The sequence below is a fragment of the Adiantum capillus-veneris genome, chromosome 23 (assembly GCF_014529385.1).
Source record: "Adiantum capillus-veneris isolate H3 chromosome 23, ASM1452938v2, whole genome shotgun sequence".
In the NCBI taxonomy this organism is placed as follows: Eukaryota; Viridiplantae; Streptophyta; class Polypodiopsida; order Polypodiales; family Pteridaceae; genus Adiantum; species Adiantum capillus-veneris.
This window is the reverse complement of record NC_140953.1, coordinates 86325554-86345042: the sequence shown is the minus strand read 5'-3', so window position 1 is coordinate 86345042 and position 19489 is coordinate 86325554. Positions and strand designations below refer to the sequence as shown.

General features: G+C 40.7%; 1 protein-coding gene across 2 annotated transcripts in view; it reads right to left on the bottom strand.

Annotated features, from left to right (window-relative positions):
* Positions 1–5490: 5490 nt before the first annotated feature.
* LOC147428106 (28 kDa ribonucleoprotein, chloroplastic-like) overlaps positions 5491–19489 on the bottom strand; it is a 79439-nt gene continuing 65440 nt past the window's right edge. For both annotated transcript variants that reach the window (XM_086496325.1, XM_086496326.1), the window contains exons 3-4: positions 6162–6208; positions 5491–6086 (exon numbers count right to left, since the gene is read on the bottom strand). In XM_086496325.1, the coding sequence (XP_086352451.1) occupies positions 5756–6086; positions 6162–6208 (378 nt within the window). In that variant the 3' untranslated portion in view covers positions 5491–5755. The remainder of the gene's footprint in view (positions 6087–6161; positions 6209–19489) is intronic.

Here is a 19489-nt window from a genome sequence, read left to right as displayed (position 1 = left end):
AATCTACCCATTCTAATTGCTCCTTGTTGGGAGTCTCCTTTTCATGTAAACCCTACCCTAGAGGAGAATACAAATAGAGTTGTACTATTATAACAAGACCCCATAATAGTAGGATGTTGCCTATACATTTTGCTAGTTGGGCAATGAGTATTTATAAACAAACTCTTTGACATGCTTCACATGCAAAGGTAGGTCCAATAAGTATATAAAATGATTAAATAATCAAATGTATGCCTAACTCCTTTCTTTACTAAGGCTTGTTTTCGAAAGCCAAAAAATTTACACAAATGTTAATTTAATAATGATGGATCTAATGTTTGACATGTAAGTGCGTAAGTGTGTAAGAGGTGGAATAATTTAAGTTTTTGACTTTTGACATCCATTTGTATTTAAATATTTTTTAAATACGTGAGATTTCTTGTGAAGGGAAGATGTAGGGTTCACATCCGTGCCTTGATACACTTCCCTGCACTTTAGTTTTGTTTTGCCTTAAATTTCTCTGCAAGCTTCGTCTAGAAAAGACAAGACACGCTCATTTTGAAACATACCATAAAGAGAAGGTGAAGGCACTAAAAAAAATTGCCTATGTGAGCTTTCACCTTGTTGGCCTCTAAATGCTTTAGTATCCATATGGATGAAGGTCATTCAAATTTTGTTTCTTGATATAAGAGTCTTAAAAAGTCTTGAAAGAATTGAGAAGAAAGAAACCATGTCTTTTTAAATGATCTTTCCCAAAAGCTATAGTTAATTTTTAAAATTTTTTCGGAGGGGATGCAACAAATGATTTAAACTTTGAATATAATAATTTTTTCATAAAAATTTTAAACATATCATTTAATCATTTAAAAATTAACTAAATTTCGCAAAAGCATGGCATATTGCATATAGGCAAGGCCACCCCTTTATACAGAATAAAAGTCTTGTGGTTTTCCAAATGCAAGAAACTTTTCATTGTCTACACCCTTCACTCTTGTACTTTAGATGGAGTTTTTATTTTTTTCAAATTGTTGGAGACCTGATCACTTTACAAAACTACAAATCTACATTTATTCCAGCTACTCGATCCAAAATCCCCAAAAACCCATTTATTTCTCAGATTCAGGTCGGATCTATGAATTCTAAAGGAAAAGAACCCTCCCCCTGTCTCGTCAGCACAAAGCTTCACCACCTCTCTATCTCTATCTCTACCATCGCCTTCACACAGACGGTTTCTCTCTGTGTTTTTGCCATCAAGCTCCTACATATCAATGTCTCTCTAGTTGTGCCCTTAGACTCAGCCATAGCTCTCAACCACGCCTTCAATCCCGCCAAGGCTCTCTGTACCTTCCACCACAAAGCAGAGTTTGTTCCTAATCAGGATGCCTAGCATCACATCCTTACAAAGCCACTAGAAAAGGTTAATGAAGCACCATCATCAAGGACTCCCTACATCCAAATGGCTATATATATTTAAAAAAAACTCTCTTTCCTACCCAACTTGGCTCTGACACACAGCATGAGATAACTGCGATAGCAAAAAAATCCTCTTTGTCTCTGTCGGCCTTGGCCCTGACAAATGTCATCTCTCTCTCTCTCTCTCTCTCTCTCTCTCTCTCTCTCTCTCTCTCTCTCTCTCTCTCTCTCTCTCTCTCTCGCGCTCGCGTGCACGTTCCATTTCCTCGCATTTTCTCCTCAAAGCCCCGAGGGCATCTTTGTAGATTCCTATCCAAACAAATGGATTCAAAATTGAGCAAACTTACTCACTTTGAAATGAAGACATTTAGTGAAGGGTTTTGATTTTTTATTGTATCCAATAAGAACCGAAAAAAATACAAAGTTCATTTTAGTCAAGGCAAAAAAATGAGGCAAGTTAAGGCAATGCCCCTTGTGCATGCCGAAAATGAGTAAATGTGAAATTTTCATCTCATGTTGTAAATGTATTTGTTTTTGCCAAACTCACAATTGTCAGTATATGATTTGTTGGATGGTTTGAACGATTTGTTGGATGGTTTGAACGATGGACGTTGGTAGTCTTAGATTGTAAATGTTAAACCAAACATCCTTTCAAAGTAGATTTCTAAATCTCTCTTTCTTCTCCACACACACACACACACACATAAAGTCATCTCATCGAATATATTAACTAGTTACAAAAAAAAATATTCAATATGTTTCGATGATTTTTTGTGAACGAGTACTTTTATATAGTGACATGTATGATTCTTTCAAGCTCCAATCTCCCTCCATGGCAGATCCAATAGAGCAAGATGTATTGTAAGGAGGCATGCTTTTAGATCCCTTTTAATGAGGTTCTCTAAGAATGCAATAGGCAAATAATTAATAGCTCATAGTCTTTTAAAATGTGTATTTCTAAGCTTTGTAAGTGACTTCAATTAAAATAATAATTATCTATTTCTATTTTTTGTACCTTAATTGTTATGGCTAAAGTTTGTACACTTTTAATCATAAATAGCAATTAATATATTAAATTTTATAAATCTACCCTTTACATTAAGGGCTAAGTAAAAAGTTTCTTTTAAACACTACTCTCTCCCTCTCTCTCCCTCTCATACACACACACACACACACATTATTATGAATTTAACTTTTGTAAGATAGAATTTTTACTCCCATGACCCCTCAATAGTCACTTCTTTGCCTTTTGAAGGCCCATGTGAAGACCACCTTGTTCTTTTTGGTGAGAAGATTCAATCCTCGCAAAGAAGAAGACACGAACAAAACTCCAAATGCACCTTAAAATATGAAGAGCGTGGGGCTTCAATTATGATGTCCCATAATTAGCCCCCTTTTTACCAAAAGGGCAAGGATCGATTATGGAGAAGAGCTTTCATGTTAGAAGGATTACATCCATCCAGAAAGGGATGTTGGGGATTTCACTCTATGTAAAGCTACTATATTGCGTGTGTATTATAAAAAATTGTTATTTGTGGATTTTCGAGGATTATAGCACAGCATTTTCCTATTCAATTCGTGAAGTTTCTTTTTGAAGTGCCTTTAATGAGAACCCTCTATCCTTCTATCAAACCAACCCGACATGTTCGTATATTATTGGTGACCTTCCAAGCCATTTGAAAAGTGTGGATAGATGCAATCTGCCCACTACCCCAAATCAGAATTTCGGGTGAATTAGAATAAAATACTCACACATGCTACAAGTTTGGAGTTCCTTGAGAGGTAGTCTTTAATAATGACTAGAGTTAAGAAGGCAGATATGGGTAAACACCTCCTTGACGCCTTGAAAGGAATGTTGGGGCATTCAATCTATGTAAAACTACTATATTACATGTGCTCAAGGGGTTTTATTAAAATCCCTTAGCTGTGAAACTTTTCATGATTAGAACACACCCTTTTTCTATTCAATCTATAAATTTTCTTTTTGAAGTTCCTTTAATAAGACCCCTCGATCCTTGTGTTGAAGCCACATGAAAAGTTTGTATATTATTCGAGCCATTTGAAAAGTGCGGAGTAAATGCAATCCACCCACTACCCCAAATGGGAATTACATTTTGATGGCCATGAAATAATAGATAGAATTTCAAAGCATTCTGAGGGTGAATTAGAAGAAGATTCTCACACATGCTACAAGTTTGGAGTTCCTTAAGAGGTAGTTTTTGATAATGGCCTTCCTCTTCCTGAACATTTTTGTTATATACAAGAAGAGAAGAGGTTAAACTTGAACGCCCTTAAGTAGGTGGAATTGTGGATGCTTTTATGTTGGTGCATAAAAAGGAAATGCTATTGCAAGCTAGGCTCTTATGAGAAGGATTGCAATTGAAAAAGGCATTTTTAAGGCCATTGAAAAAATAGCCCCAAAGGTAACCAATGTTAGTTATAAAAGAGGTGCTTCATGCATATAAAGAATGCTTGAACCACATTCCACTTTGTATCTGTAGAAGAAACAGTGCCATCCGTACAATTTCTTTCGCACTCTTACGTCCCTGCAATTTTGGAAAAATAAAATACCTTTCAAAACATCTCAAATGCATTAGTGAAGGGTGAGGCTAGGAAATGAAAGGCCTTATGAAAGTGGAACATCAAGACTTTCCATGTCCATATAAAGAGGTGGTCAAGGGTGCATGCAATGTGTGCCAATTAAACCCCATCAGGTCACCATAGTTATCTTTTTAACACCATTAGATCTCCACAATTTCTACAATTAGTAGATGTGGTGGTTAAATAACAATTATCGTTATTAAACCTTTCTAGGATTCTGAAACCCACCCTGATGAAAAAAGTTGATTCTTTATCGTTCGTATTATTAAAAATAGACAAAACCCACTCATCAGTATGTTTTTTGGGGCAGCCAGCAATGTGGATAAAAGGGTTTCATAAACACTGACATAGGTGATGTTGAAAGAAGCCCGGTGATGTTGGGCTTTTTGAGTTCTCATCGAAACAAGAGTGTCAACTTCCAAAAAGTTACCTCAAACTAGTTCAATGTGAAAGTTGTATGCATCAGACTCTTGTGAGATTATTTGATTAAAAAATATTTAGCTGGAATAACATTTCTTTTGTTTGGAATAAGAGCAATATATTTCTCCCTAACCAACACATAAATAAGTTGGATTGTGAACCTCTACACCAATGCGACATAAAAACGCGTGTTGCAGCTTTGAACCCCCAAAACGCGTGAAATGTTTCGGCAAAATACCCAAAACGTGTTTCAAGCTAGAGGTTTTGCAACTTTGAAACCCTGAAACCTACGAAATGTTTGGATGAAACAATCGAAACGCAAAACTTGCTGAAAACAGTTAAGACATTGAAGTTTAAATCTTTGTAACAAGAGCCGGTATTCAACTAGTTTTCAGCAATATTTAGCGACATAATGATACAAAAACATGGAATGTCTACAGATGCAAAGGAAAGAATAGATTTGGATTTTTTTTCTCATGCAAGAAAATTGATATTTTCTCTCTATTTTTTCAAGCTTTCAACACAATGAACACTCAATCTCTCTATCTCTACCTTCCTTGGTCTCTCTCATGTGTGTGTGTACCTATACTTTTACATGCATGCACACCTAATACGTGCATGCTTATGTTTTTTCAAGCTTCCAACACAATGGGCACTTGATCTCTCTGTCTCTACCTTCCTTGGTCTCTTTCATTGTATGTATGTGTGTACCTTTACTTTTACATGCATGCACACACTTAATACATGTGTGCTTATGAGTAGAGATGAGAGTGTGCATTGTGTACGTACACACATACATATATAGATATATGTGTACATATATCTATATAAACATAAATAAATAATTATTACAAAACCCATTTCTCTTTTTGCTTGCCCTGAAACGAAATGTTTCAAAACCTCGAAACCTCGAAATGGATGAAACCACGAAATGCTTCATGTCACACTACAAACTGCACAAGGTATAAATTTCAATCGACGAATGATTAATTATGGTCACCACAACCATAGCCTATCACTGTACTGAAGGAGAGAGAGAGAGAGACTGAGCTTACAACTTAGACAAGGTCATAGATCTAGCCAAAGGACATCACATCTTCTCATTAATGTAGAGGCTTGCAAAACAGCTAGACAGAAACATTTACAAACGCAGCCAATGGCAGAAACTTCGAAACGCCTGAAAGTCACCCACTCGCAACTAGGACTAACAATTGAGGGGGAAAATTAAAAAATAAACAGAACAATATCACCTTTGTAAGGATGTTAGAAAGCCCTCATTTAGTACCTCAGTTGGCAAAATTGCTACTTAGATCCAGTTCTATTTTCCTTGTCGATATGTGACTCATCCCTTGGATCCCTTGGAGACAGCATACGAAACCTTCACTGGTCTTCCAAGCAGCTCCTTTTGGTCCATCTTGGTAGCCATTTTCAGAGATTTCTCATCAGAGAAATCAATGTGTCCGTAACCATGAAAATCACCCGTACGTTTGTCATGTGCCAACCGGATATCATCGATGGCACACCCTTTGAAAAACCGCATGATATCGATCTTCTTAATGTCCCAGTTAAGGTTGCCAATGTACACAGACAAAGAGCCAGGTTCCCTCTTTGGTGGAGCCCGAAGCACCTTTCCACCCGCCTTGGCTTTTTCAATTTTGATATGACGACCACCCCTGCATGTTCTAGCTACAATTATCGACAGAAAAAGAATTTTCGTTCTAACATGAACCAGCATGGTGATATCTTACATGTTTACACCATCCAACGAAAGAGCTTTTGTGGCAGCAGCCTCTGTCTGCAAGCAGCATAGTAGTTCAATAGAAATCAAACCAGAACCAGGTCTTTCTCTTTTCTAGAAAAGAGAGACGCTTCCTGGTAAGCCAGTTAATAAAAATAGAGGTGCCTTGTAGATTTTTTCACTGCACTTTTATCACTCAAGACCAAGATCAAAAGGGCCTAGCTAGTCTGGCAGGCTAAGCTATTTAAAGAAATTGCAGGCGGTACCTACCTACCCTTTGGAAAGTATTTCAGCAGTACAACTTAAAGAGGAAATCCTGGCCACTTGTTACAAGGTCAAAAGGCAATCTCTACCTGAAATCTAGGCACCCAGCACCTGTCCTCAAAGCCAGCTAATCAAAATATATGTACCATGGAACCAAAAAATGTCTGCAGAGGGATATGAACCCTTATTGCATCGTCTCCAAAGAATGAGAAAGGTTAGTGGGTCAGTGAGTCAGTGGGCAGTTGGACAATGTGGTGAAAGGCACAGCGGCCTTTATACCCAACAACCTCCCCTATACAAAATGTGTAGTCTGGATCTCTACCTAATGCTCATAAGCATTTGACCATGCGCAAACTTCTTGGAGGGTAGACCAAGGACCATTTGGAAGATCTTGAAGGTTGTCACTGTCAAAGTGCAGTGAAAGGTGTGGTGACAAGGGAACGAGAGAGAGAGAGAGAGAGAGAGAGAGAGAGAGAGTGGACAAGCCTTGCCGGGCAATCTGTTAATAAGAGATTACAAGCCTCTACACAATATAATACCAAAGTGGGGACGCCCCCTCCTCCCTATATAGGTGAGCACCAAAAATGCCCGGTCCACTCCCATAAAAAACCCACAACCCTAGAACTGGGAAATAAAAAGGGCCGGCCATACCAAATTTGGAACATCCCCCCCCCCATATGCCTAGAATCTAGAAAAGCCTCACAAGGCTGGGCACGGCCACAAAGAAGACCTCACTCACAAGATCTAGACGGGGAAACCTAGAAGATGACCTCCAAAACTCTTTTACACCCCGTCTCAGATCCTGGGTACACAACAAGACCAGGAATCTCGGGCTCCAAGATGTTGGGTTAAAGGCCTAAATAACCCTTTTTTCTACATTTTTATACTTTGTCCAGGTTCAATATGAACCTCGACACATTTTTTAAAGGTCACTTACAATAAAAGTGGGAAAACCCAAAACTCACTTATTGAGTTTTTCCCAAAAACGTGAGCTCTCTCTCTCTCCCTCTTTGTTCTACTAGCGCTTCCCTTGCAGCATAGTGCCTCCGCTTCAAGCCTCAAGACCTGCACATCTTCGCGTGCTCTATCACTTGCACACATCGCCGCGCGCTCATCAACTGATATCAAAGCCCAATTAGGGTTTGCTCCCAAACCTGCAAACGCTGATTTTCAGCAAAGGAGGTCAACTTTCACGCGATATTTTGCAATTTCATCGCCAAAGGACTCGTCCCCGGAAACTTGAGAGCTCCCGGCAAGCCAAATTGACCTAAAACAGGCTTAAATTAGGTCAAAATCAGCAAATTACAGGTTATGACAGCAAAATACAGGTTTTGCAAATGATGTATTAAGGTGTGGGAACACTTCTACTAAGTCTCCGCTACCCGAAAACACTGAAATTGCAGAAAAACAGGTCCTAAATCAGGTGTTTTCAGCAAATTTCAGATTTACGCAAGTTTCTGCAAGTGTTTTTATGATGCGACTACATTAGGGAAAGTGCAAATCGATGCAATCTACACACGTTTGACAAATTTTGGCTGTGTATAACTATTTGTGGCTCAATTTCATGCAATTTGATGCTACAAATTGGGGCTTTTGCTCTTACATGCTTCTAAAGGCTGTGCATTAGCTTTATGTACGTTCTGTGAGGCTAAAAACAACTAAATTTGTTGTTTTTGAGCACAAATTCGCTCGCTGAAATTTCCTGCACATAAATTTCAAAAATTGTTTTCTGTGCTTGAATTGACCTATTTTGCTCCAAATTGCTCATGTGACCATTTGGAACTGTAGTGTACACCTCAGTGAGGGTATACTCCGGTTTTTTATACATTTTGCCCCAAAAAATTCAGCGTATTAGCCCTCTTGTTCGTGCAACTATGGCCTCATCTTCTTCGGATGTGAAGAATCTCTTCGAGATTAGGAGGTTCGATGGAACGGGTTTCGATCTTTGAAAAGACGGGATCCAGGGAATCCTATTTCTTAAGGATTGTGAAGGGGCACTTGAACACGTAAAGCTACAGAATATGATGGATGAAGCCTGGATTAGCCTGAACAGGAAGGCTGTTACATACATTAAAATGGCCATGACCGATGAGACAGTCATTGATGTGAAAGGTCTCACAAGAGCTTTTGATGTATAGGAGAAATTAAACGAAATGTATGAGAATACAACGCCTGTCAACCAAGTGCATTTGATGCGAAAACTTGTTGGCATGCAACTAGATGAGTCCAAGAGCATTGCAGAGCACTTGTCGTTGTTCGCAGGTACTTTGTCGCAGTTACAGGATTCAGGCTTGCCCCCTTTTGATGATAAACTGAAAGCTATCTTCTCGATTATGACCTTACCTGAGTCATGGGAAACATTGGTGGTTTCATTGTCCAATAACCCCAATTTGACCTTTGATGGTGTTAGGGGTTCTATCTTGAATGAGGAAATCAGGAGGAAAGCAAGTAGAGAGGGAGGCAGCTCTGCCAACATGGTTAGAGGCAGGACAGAAAAGAAGAATCCCTATGCACAATGGAGTAAGAGTAAGAGTAAGGAAAGGGGAAATGGCAGCAAAGGCAAGGGTGATGTGACTTGCTATCAGTGTGGCAGGAAAGGTCACAAGAAACCCGATTGCAGGTACTACAAAGCCGAGTTAGAACGGAAAAAGAATAGCGGAGACAAAAAGAAAGAGAAGAAGGAAGCCGAGACAGATGCACAGGATATCTCAAAGGACAAAGAGAAGACCAATGTGGCTTTTAGTGTTGTGATTGAGGAGCTGTAAGATGTAGAGGACATCTTGTGTGCCACTTTGTCAGATGATGATGCTTATGACATTGACGCCTATCTTATGTTCATTCACAAGACATGCAGATCACCAAGAGTGATCTTGGTGATCTTATTGATGCTTTGTTGATCGTCAATGATGCATTATCCCAAACTTGGATTGTTGATTCTTGTGCTTCATTTCATGTGACTCCTATCAAGGAGTGTTTCTCTACTTTTGATACAGGCAAGCGTGGCCATGTATACCTTGGAAATAATCATGCATGTTCCATTGAGGGTATTGGCACTGTGCATCTCTCCATAGATGGAACAAATGAGCTTGTCTTGCATGATGTTAGATATGTGCCGGGAATCAAGAAGAGTTTGCTTTCTGTTGGTCAGATGGATATGTATGGTTACAGCATCTTGTTTGAGAGAGGATCATGGAAAATGACTAAAGGCTCAAGGTTGATTGTAAAGGGCACAAAGAAAGGGACACTTTACTGCATGCATGGAAAGGCCGTGTTGGGCAAGTTTATTGCATTGGCTGAAATTAACTCTCACATAGAGTTGTGGCCCAAGAGGCTTGGCGATATGAGCCAAAAGGGCCTTTCTAAACTTTGTACTTTGAACAAGCTTGATGCTAAAGGCACAAAGCTTAACTTTTGTAATGAATGTCAATATGGCAAGCAAGTAAAGTGTTCTTATTACTCTGGTGTCTCTCGTAAATCTTGTTGTGCTTGATCTTGTACATTCTGATGTATGTAGCATGCCTACTAAGTCTATGGGAGGTGCATGCTATTTTGTCTCCTTTGTTGATGATCATTCTAGGAAAATTTGGGTTTATTTACTTAAATCTAAGGATGAGGCCTTTGCTGCGTTTAAGAGATTTCATGCATTTGTGACCACCCAAACAGGTAGAAAGCTAAAATGCTTGCGTACGGACAATGGGGGGGAGTTCACAAGTGCTGAATTTAACAAATTTTGTGAAAATTTGGGCATTAAGAGGGAGCTTACTGTGCCATACAACCCCTCTTCTAATGGTGTGGCTGAAAGATTTAATAGGACACTTTGTGAGAGGGTGAGATGCATGTTGTCCACAGCTAATCTCTCTCATGGATTTTGGGGAGAAGCTTTGAAAACTGCAGTGCATATATGCAATCAATCCCCTCACGTGTCTTTGAAAGGTGCCATCCCTGAAGAGGTTTGGTTTGGCAAGCCTGCTTCATATGATCACTTACGCATTTTTGGTTGCGAGGCTTTTGTGCATGCTAGACCTGAGTTGAGGAGTAAACTAGATGCGAAGTCCATTAAAGGCCTCTTCATGGGATATGGTAAAGAAGGCGAAATGGGTTACAGGATTTGGTTACCTCAGCTCAAAAGGGTTGTACGTAGCCGGGATGTTGTTTTTAAGAGGAAATGAAATCCTTGTATGCAAATGATACTTGGGATCTTGTGCCATTGCCTAAAGGGAGAAGACTCTTCCTAACAAATAGGTATACAAGATTAAGATTGTGGATGAAAAACCCAAGTACAAGGCAAGATTGGTTGCAAAAGGATATGCACAGAAAGAAGGAATTGATTTTCAAGAAATCTTTTCTCCCGTTGTAAAGCTTACAACTTTACGTGTCCTTTTTGCTCTCGTTGCAGTGCTTGATTTGGAATTGAATTAAATGGATGTAAAGATGGCGTTTTTGCACGGTGACATTGAAGAGGACATATACATGAAACAACCTGAAGGTTTTGTAGTTCCTACACATGAGGAACTTGTATGCAAACTGAAAAGGGCTCTGTATGGTTTGAGACAATCATCACGGCAGTGGTATAAAAAGTTTGACACTTTTATGTTGTCTCAAGGCTTTAAACGTAGCCATGCAGATCATTGTTTGTATACGAAAAGGGATGAAGATGGTAGTCCCATCATACTTGTTCTCTATGTTGATGACATGCTGCTTGCCGGGAAACATAAACTAGTCTTGATGCTCTGAAACGTAAGCTAAATTCAACATTTGCTATGAAGGATTTGGGTGATGCAGAGCATATTTTGGGCATGCGTATTAAAGAGATAGAAAGCTGAAATTGTTGTTTTTATCTCAAGAAAGGTACATTGCAAAAGTACTTGACAGGTTTAATATGGCTGATGCTAAGCCTCTTGGAGTACCTTTACCTCCATACACTAAGCTTAGCAAAGCAGATTGCCCAAAGGATGAGGTGGCATTGAAAGCAATGAAGGGAATCCCTTATGTATCAGCTTGTGGTTCTCTTATGTATGCTATGGTTGCCACTCGTCTCGACATTGCTTATGCAATGGAAGTTGTTAGTCGATACATGTCGAATCCTGGCAAAGTGCATTGGGAAGCTGTCAAATGCATTCTGAGATATTTGAAAGGTACACAATCAGAGTGTATCTGTTATGGCAAAAGTGACTTAAAGTTGCAGGGATATTGTGATGCAGACATGGCAGGTGACATGGATACCAGGAAATCTACCAGTGGATATGTATTTGCCATTGCTGGTGGTGCAGTCTCTTGGTGTTCTAGGTTACAGAAAATTGTGGCATTGAGTACTACTCAGGTTGAATATATTTCAGCCACAGAGGCTTCAAAAGAGGCCATTTGGTTGGGCAGACTTGCAAAAGAACTTGGCATGCTTGCTCATACACCCGTGTTGGGTTGTGATAGCCAGAGTGCTACCTATTTAGCCAAAAATTCCATGTTTCATGCGCGTACCAAACACATAGATGTGCGGTACCACTTCATACGACAGGTATTGGAGGATGGTCTAGTCAGCTTGACTAAGATCCATACACAGGATAACCCTGCAGATGTTCTCACCAAGAGTCTTGCTAAGGCTCAACATGAGCATTGCATACAACTGGTGGGAGTTGGTTACCAACTTAAAGGCGTCATTTATGCCTTTAAGTGGGAGGTTGTTGGGTTAAAGGCCTAAATAACCCTTTTTTGTACATTTTTATACTTTGTTTAGGTAATATGAACCTGGACACATTTTTTAAAGGTAACTTATAATAAAAGTGGGAAAGCCCAAAAACTCACTTATTGAGTTTTCCCCAAAAACGTGAGCTCTCTCTCTCTCTCCCTCTTCGTTCTGCTAGCGCTTCCCTTCTGCAGCATGGTGCCTCCGCTTCAAGCCTCAAGGCCTGCACATCTTCGCGTGCTCTATCACTTGCACACACCGCCGCGCGCTCATCACAAGAGCGGCGAAGAAATTTACACATCCCTTCCACCACTGCATCAAACACACCTCTCTACAGAATACTGCAAGGCAGAGGATAGACAATCATGTCGTCCAAAGGCAGCAAGTGCTAGCAACCACCATTATGCTATGTGGACATGTCATCAATAGCTATAGGTTAGAGGAAAAGTCATAGATTGGCCATGCCTCCTCTCCGAAGTAGTTAACATCCAAATCCGAAGTCCTACTCACAATGCCAAAAGCCAACATACACGTGTCTTGTGAATATCGCAAAGATGTACAACCTTTGACTAGTCCACCACACTGTCACAAACTAATGAAGTGGCATGACCACCCGGGCAGCGTACAGCTGACGTGGCAAAGGCTGTACGGAAATTTTGCAATATGCGCTAACATGCTGACGTGGCTGCTGTACGGATTTCCACAAATTGCGTTGACTGCTTTTTGGTAGGTTTTGGGACCAGATGACTTTGAAGCAAGTTGCTTTTGAGTTTAACTGCTTTTGGGGCATCCCTTGTAACAATAAATAAGACCATTGGGGCCTCACTCTGAGAGCAGAGGTCCTGCGGGTGTTGTACTTTGCTCAAGCATTAATATAAAAATAAATACCGAAAGGGGCGTCGGATTTTGGAGCCAATATCTCTGGACACAGAATTACGCCGAGCCGTGTCGACCCTAATTTTAAAGTGTGATAAAGTGGTGAAGTATTTTGATTGATTCTCTCGTGGGTCGTGTCAGATTCCCAACTTGGGGTGCCCAAGCCTCTGACAATGGTATCAGAGCTTTAGGCGTGTGCTTTTCTCAAAGCATACCGATTCTACAAAGAGCAAACAGAGCACTTGGGCACTTTGGCAAGGAAGTTTGCCAAAAGACCTTTAAAATCTCTTCAACGGTTGAGAATTTGAATATGCAACAGAAGACAAAGTTGATCCTCTCAACAAGCTCTATGAACAGATCTTATATCCAACAATTTTGAAAAATTACGGTTTTTGCAAAAAAAATCAGTATGTGTGGAAATAATGTTTTTGGAAGCTCTTATTATCTGTGTGCAGATAACTACTAGGAGCGAGGAACATGCATATGAAAGCATTTGGAAGCATGGAGCCGGACATCAACTCTTTTGCAACGAGGTGAACCATTTGCTTGAAATTTTTCATGTTTTGTAAGTGAAATTGAGGATGGCATGACAAAGAATTTGCATCTGAACGCAATCGGGAGCAATGGCAGCTCAGGAATGAATCCGTTGATTCAAGATAAGAATGATGAATTTTGTTTTGAAATTTGAATCAATGGATGATGACGCATGAGGAATGTTGAATGATGAATGATTCTAGTTCATCAAGGTTCCCATATAAATGAGATGATTGGATACTATGGTGAGCGCATCAAAAGTTCCTACGGGATGAAATGGCTACACAGGGATCTAGGTGCATCAAGACTTCTGGATTGATGAGATGACTAGATGATTGAAACATTGTGTTCAATATGAACTAAGTGTGTGATTTGTGAACTCCATGTTCAATGAATAAAGAACTTTGAAATGGAAATTCTTGAAGATAATTATGATTTATGTATGAAATTAATGTTTTTGGAGGAACTTGCTATTTGTGTGCAAATAACAGGTGAAATCGATGATGATGAATGCAATTGGGAGCAATGATAGCTCCAGAATAAACCTGATAACGATAAGAATATGAATTTTGAATCATGATGGATGATTGAATGGAACTGTCGTGAGCGCATCAAGAGTTCCCGAGGGATGAGATGGCCACACAGCTAGAACTGAATGATTGAAACACTTTGTACAATATGAACTCAGTATCTGATTGATGGATTGGAATTCCCAAAAATGATTACTCACACATGACTGTGTTTGAGTGCAGATGGAATGATCTACGAAATGACTGCAGCATTTCGGTCTTGAGAAATCTATGGACATGATCGCAATATAGGATGAGTTAATCAAACATCAGTGAGGTCCGAGGCGAATCTAGATGCGATTACTAAATACGTTGTCAAGAATCATGGTCCTAGATCATAATGGATTCTACGTGATATATCTGAATGTGATGTGACTATTGTCTTTGCACAAGCGCTGGATTTGTGTCGTCTAGTGCATCGGTACTTAGAGTCGGTGTCTACTGAACTAGTTTATGGCTTATTGTTTGATTTTGCATGTGTAATCGAGAGCGATTACAATTCTTCCAAGAGGGGGGTATGTCACAAACTGATGACGTGGCATGACCAGCCGGCTAGCATACAGATGACGTGGCAAAGGCTGTACGGAAATCCCGCAATATGCGCTGACATGTTGACATGGCTGCCATACGAAAATCCCGCAATATACGCTAACATGCTGACGTGGTTGCTGTACTGATTTCCGCAAATTGCGCTAGCTGCTTTTTGGCAGATTTTGGGACCAGATGCTTTTGGAACAAGTTGCTTTTGAGTCTAACTGCTTTTGGGGCTCTGCTTTTGGGGAATCCCTTGTAAAAATAAATAAGACCCTTGGGGCCTCACTCTGAGAGCATCTGGACGCAGAGTCTAAGAGCAGAGGTCCCGCTGGTGTTGTACTTTGCTCAAGCATTAATATGAAAATAAATACCGAAAGCGGCCAGATTTTGGGGCCAATATCTCTAGGCACAGAACTACGCCGGGCCGTGTCGACTCTAATTTTAAAGTGTGATAAAGTTGTGAAGTATTTTAAGTGATTCTCTCGTGAGCCATGTCAGATTCCCAACTTGGGGTGCCCAACCCTGTGACACACACCATCCTCCAAAAACTGAACAGGTCCTCTAGGCTCTGCAAGGAAGTAGGAGCCTGGTGCTATGAAAGAAAAGAGTGTTGCCCACCTAGAAGTCCTTGAAGAAGATGAAGGTATGTGAGCAAAGTGTGTAAAAGCCGGAACATGTGCAATAGCAGCCATCTCACCGAACTACAAATCTAAATCTGACTTCTTCGGGCAACTCTTCCAAATATGCCCCTGTTCTCCATGCTTATGATATATCACCTCCTCAACTCTCTCACCAGTACCAAACGTATCATCCTTTTGTGTCTTTTGCTTCTGCTTTCCTTTCTTAGACGACTGTCTAGCCACACTTTAAATCCAGATATAACCGGCCCGTACAACGTAGAGGGTGGTACTATTTCAATTACCTATAAACTTTACACAGAGCACTGAGAAGGGAACAGAACACAGTTGCGTCCAGCGACTAGAATGTCACTGCACACACGAGACCGACACCCTGTAGGCCCCAAAGACTGGCGCCCCTTTCGGTATTTCTTTAATTTAGAGAGAGAATTACAAAAAGAGCCCCTAGAAAACAACACCTGCATCCAGCTAGTACGCTCCAGATTCGGCAAAATTTCGGCAACATAACAATACTGAATTCAATCCGAATCAGTTTCTAAGGTAAGCCCTCTGTTCCACGAACATATTCCCTCTGTCGGGAGCACAAAACAGTAAATTGCAGGTCGCTGTAATTTCTGGTTCAGCCCTATTTTTGACCTGATTTGGGCACACGACTGTCCCTGCATTGTTCCCTGCACCTTGGGCTAAGTGCCCCTTGATTCTGGAAACATTTTGGGCTCAAAACAGCCCCAAAATAGAGTAAAAACAGCAAGCGTACAATGCTGAATTTACTGCGCAATCGAGAGGTTATCACCCTCTCGTGTACCTGCTTTGGTGCAGTAGCTAGCTACACCGGTTCCTGTGCAAAGAGGCTCTTGCCTCGGAACGAAAGAATATTTCCCAACAGCTGTACATAGGTCAAATGAGAAGCCCACTAGTGGGGCATAACATACTGTGCGTAGGGGAGAAAGAGAGCAGTATGTAGCGTGCGGGGCATCACTACCGTCACCATACTGTGCATAGAGGGCAAGGTAAGCATTCCATAGCTTCTGTACCTGCTACAATCCACCTGAGGCTGACAATGGCGCACCCTTTGTTGATATGCAGCTCGTTTTTGCCTCCCAGAGTGGCAGAATCGCTCACAGGCTGACACGTCGCCCAGTTTCCGAGTTTGGGCTTTCCCTGCTAAAAATATCTCAATTGGTGCGTCAGTTGACATGGCAGCAGAGCAATAAAATGTTCCCCTTGTCATTCCAGAGCTAATGACGCGAACACATTTTCCGATCAAAAATAGCACTTCCCTAAATTTTAGGAGATGCTTCCATGGCGTCCCTATCGGTCTCCTGACCATCATTGAAGACTACCATTTGACCAACATCTACAATGTGGGTTAATTTACTGGCCCCTTTCAACTTATAAAGTTGCAGTGACTTGACGAGTGGCCCAAATTCCAGTTTGGCGCACACGAGCTTCCATACTCATCAGAATTCAGTGCTAACTGGCCCGAGCAATCCCTGTCTCACCGACCTAGATCCCCGATGTGAGAAACCCATTTGGCTGCAGCCTTTTCACACTGGCCATGCAATGTCCACTTGCACCTTTTCAAGGGTTCCGGGACAAACAAGTAAAACTAAAATAAATATATCTAATACTTATTTACGGAAGGCAAAAGGAAAAATACACCTCCTGGTGACACACCCCACACTTGAAATACTGCAAGCGACCTCGCTTGCATGCCAATAATACATGCGGATATCTCCTGATATCACATATATTCTATGATGGGAATCCAAGATATACATGCTTCCAGAAATGTAGCGTTGGACGATTAAACAATCCCACCAACCTGGCTACGACACATATATCAAGCATAGAAGTCTTCTAGTGTACTCATGAGCACAAACTTCTCTAGCTAAATTCTGTATGGAAAGAGTAGATACAATTGCTTAACTACTCTCTTGAGCATCATGAACCATGCTCTTGCCTTGCTCCAAAAAGGTGCATCAAGTCACTGTGGGTTCCATCTGAAAGGCTTCAAGATACAATTGCAATAGCTGAGGTGAATCAACCAATTCAGACTCTTCCATCCATTTGGCATCTAACGATGGATAGTTCTTGAACTTCACCAAATAGCGTCTTGCAAATTTTCCTCTAACCTTTCTTTCTTTATGTGCCAATATCTGTTCAGGAACAAGGATTTCATCCAATTCTTCCACTTCGAGTTGTTCCTCATCAAGCATATTCTCTGGCACATCACCAACAAAGGGCCTTAGAAGGCTGACATGAAAAGCATTATGTATTTTCCAGCCTTCTGGTAGCTTTAACCTGTAAGCGACATCGCTCATCTTTTCTGAAATCTGAAAAGGACCATAATATCGCATATGAGCTTAGGAAACAAGCGTTCCTTGCCTTTCCTTTTCCTTAACCTGGCCTTTTCAAAGCGCAAAAGTACCCAATCACCAAGTGAAAATACAAGTTCACGACGGTGACGATCAGCAGCTTTCTTTTGCTTAGCCTGAGTCTTCTCAAGAGCAATCTTTATCTTCCTGTATGTTTCATGCATATCTTGCACATACTTGTCTGCCTCAAATATCTTGTCCTTGGTCTGCAAAATGGGCGGGACTTTCTTTCCTCCTTCCACTATCTCAAATGGTGCCTTACCTGTTGACGTATGCACAGTATTATTGTAAGCATATTCAACCAATGGGAGATGGTGTTCCCAAGTTGCCTTGTGCTCTGAGACATAACATTTGAGCAGGTCCAAGACAGTAGAATTTGCCTCTTCTGACTGTCCATCAGTTTGCGGATGAAACGAAGAGGAGAACTTGAGCGTAGTGCCCATGTTCTCAAACAATGCCTTCCAGAAAAGACTCGTCATACGTGGATCCCTGTCACTGACAATTGATTGAGGCATCCCATGATATTTAAAGATATTGCTCATGAATATCTTGACCATGTGTTTTGGCTTTATCTTCTTCCTAACAGGAATGAAATGGGCCTGCTTACTGAACCTACAAATGATAGTCCAAATCCCATCATTTCCTGTTTGCGTCCTTGGAAGATCAAAGATAAAGTCCATTGCTATACTTTCCCATGGCCTATCAAGGATCGGCAATGGCTGCAACAATCCCGGTTGCTTTTGTCTATCAAATTTGACTTTTTGGCATACTAAGCATGATCTTACAAATGTGTCAACATCTTGACGCAAAGTTGACCAATAGATGAATGCCTCAACCCCTTTCACTGTCGCATCAATTCCACGATGCCTAGCATAAGGTGGAGCATTACTTTCCATCAAAATCTTTGGCCGTAACTGTTTAGTAACGCATAACTTTCCATGCATCATGAGAAAGTCATTCTTAAGAATATAGTGCTCATGATGTTGCCCATCAACAAGCTGGTCATAGATCCTTGCAAAATCTGAATCTTCAGCATATTGTGTCTTCATTTCGTCTAGTTCACAATGGTACGGAATTGACACTGCTGAAATTTGGGGCTTTCGTGACAACGCATCAGCCACCACGTTCTTTTTCCCTTGCACATGCACAATCTGAAAATGGAACATTGACAAGATGTTTACCCATCGCATGTGCTTCTCAGACAACTTCGTCTGTGTAAGAAAATATCGCAAGCTTTGATGATCCGTTTGGACAACAAAATCAGCCCCTAGCAAAAAGTGTTTCCAACTAGTGAGAGCATGAATTACTGCCAGCAATTCTTTCTCATAGACTTGCAAGTTCCTTTCAGTCTTCAAAAGAATTCTGCTCTCATATGCGACTACTTGGCCATTCTGCATTAGAACTGCACCAAGATATGGCCACACTCATCACATTGAACCACAAAAGGTTTAGAAAGATCTGGCAAAATAATAACCGGATCTGAAGTCAGCTTCTCTTTCAAGTGTTTGAACGCTAAAATTTCCTTGGCTGTCCACTTGAAAGTAACTCCTTTTCCTTGCAGTGCATGGAGTGGAGAAGCAATCTCAGCAAAATTTCGGATGAACCTCCTGTAATAGGAACATAAGCCTAGAAAGCTTCGAATGTCATGTACGGACTTCAAGTCTGGCCATGACCTAATTGCTTCCACTTTAGCGGGATCCATGCGTACCCCATCCTTTGAAACAATGTGCCCAAGGAAGTGAATCTCTTGCAAAAAGAACTCACTTTTCTTCGCATTAATGAGTAGCCTATTCTTGTGTAGCTCATTGAAAACTGTGGTCGAGTGATTCCTATGCTCCTCTTCAGACTTTGAGGAGACTATCATG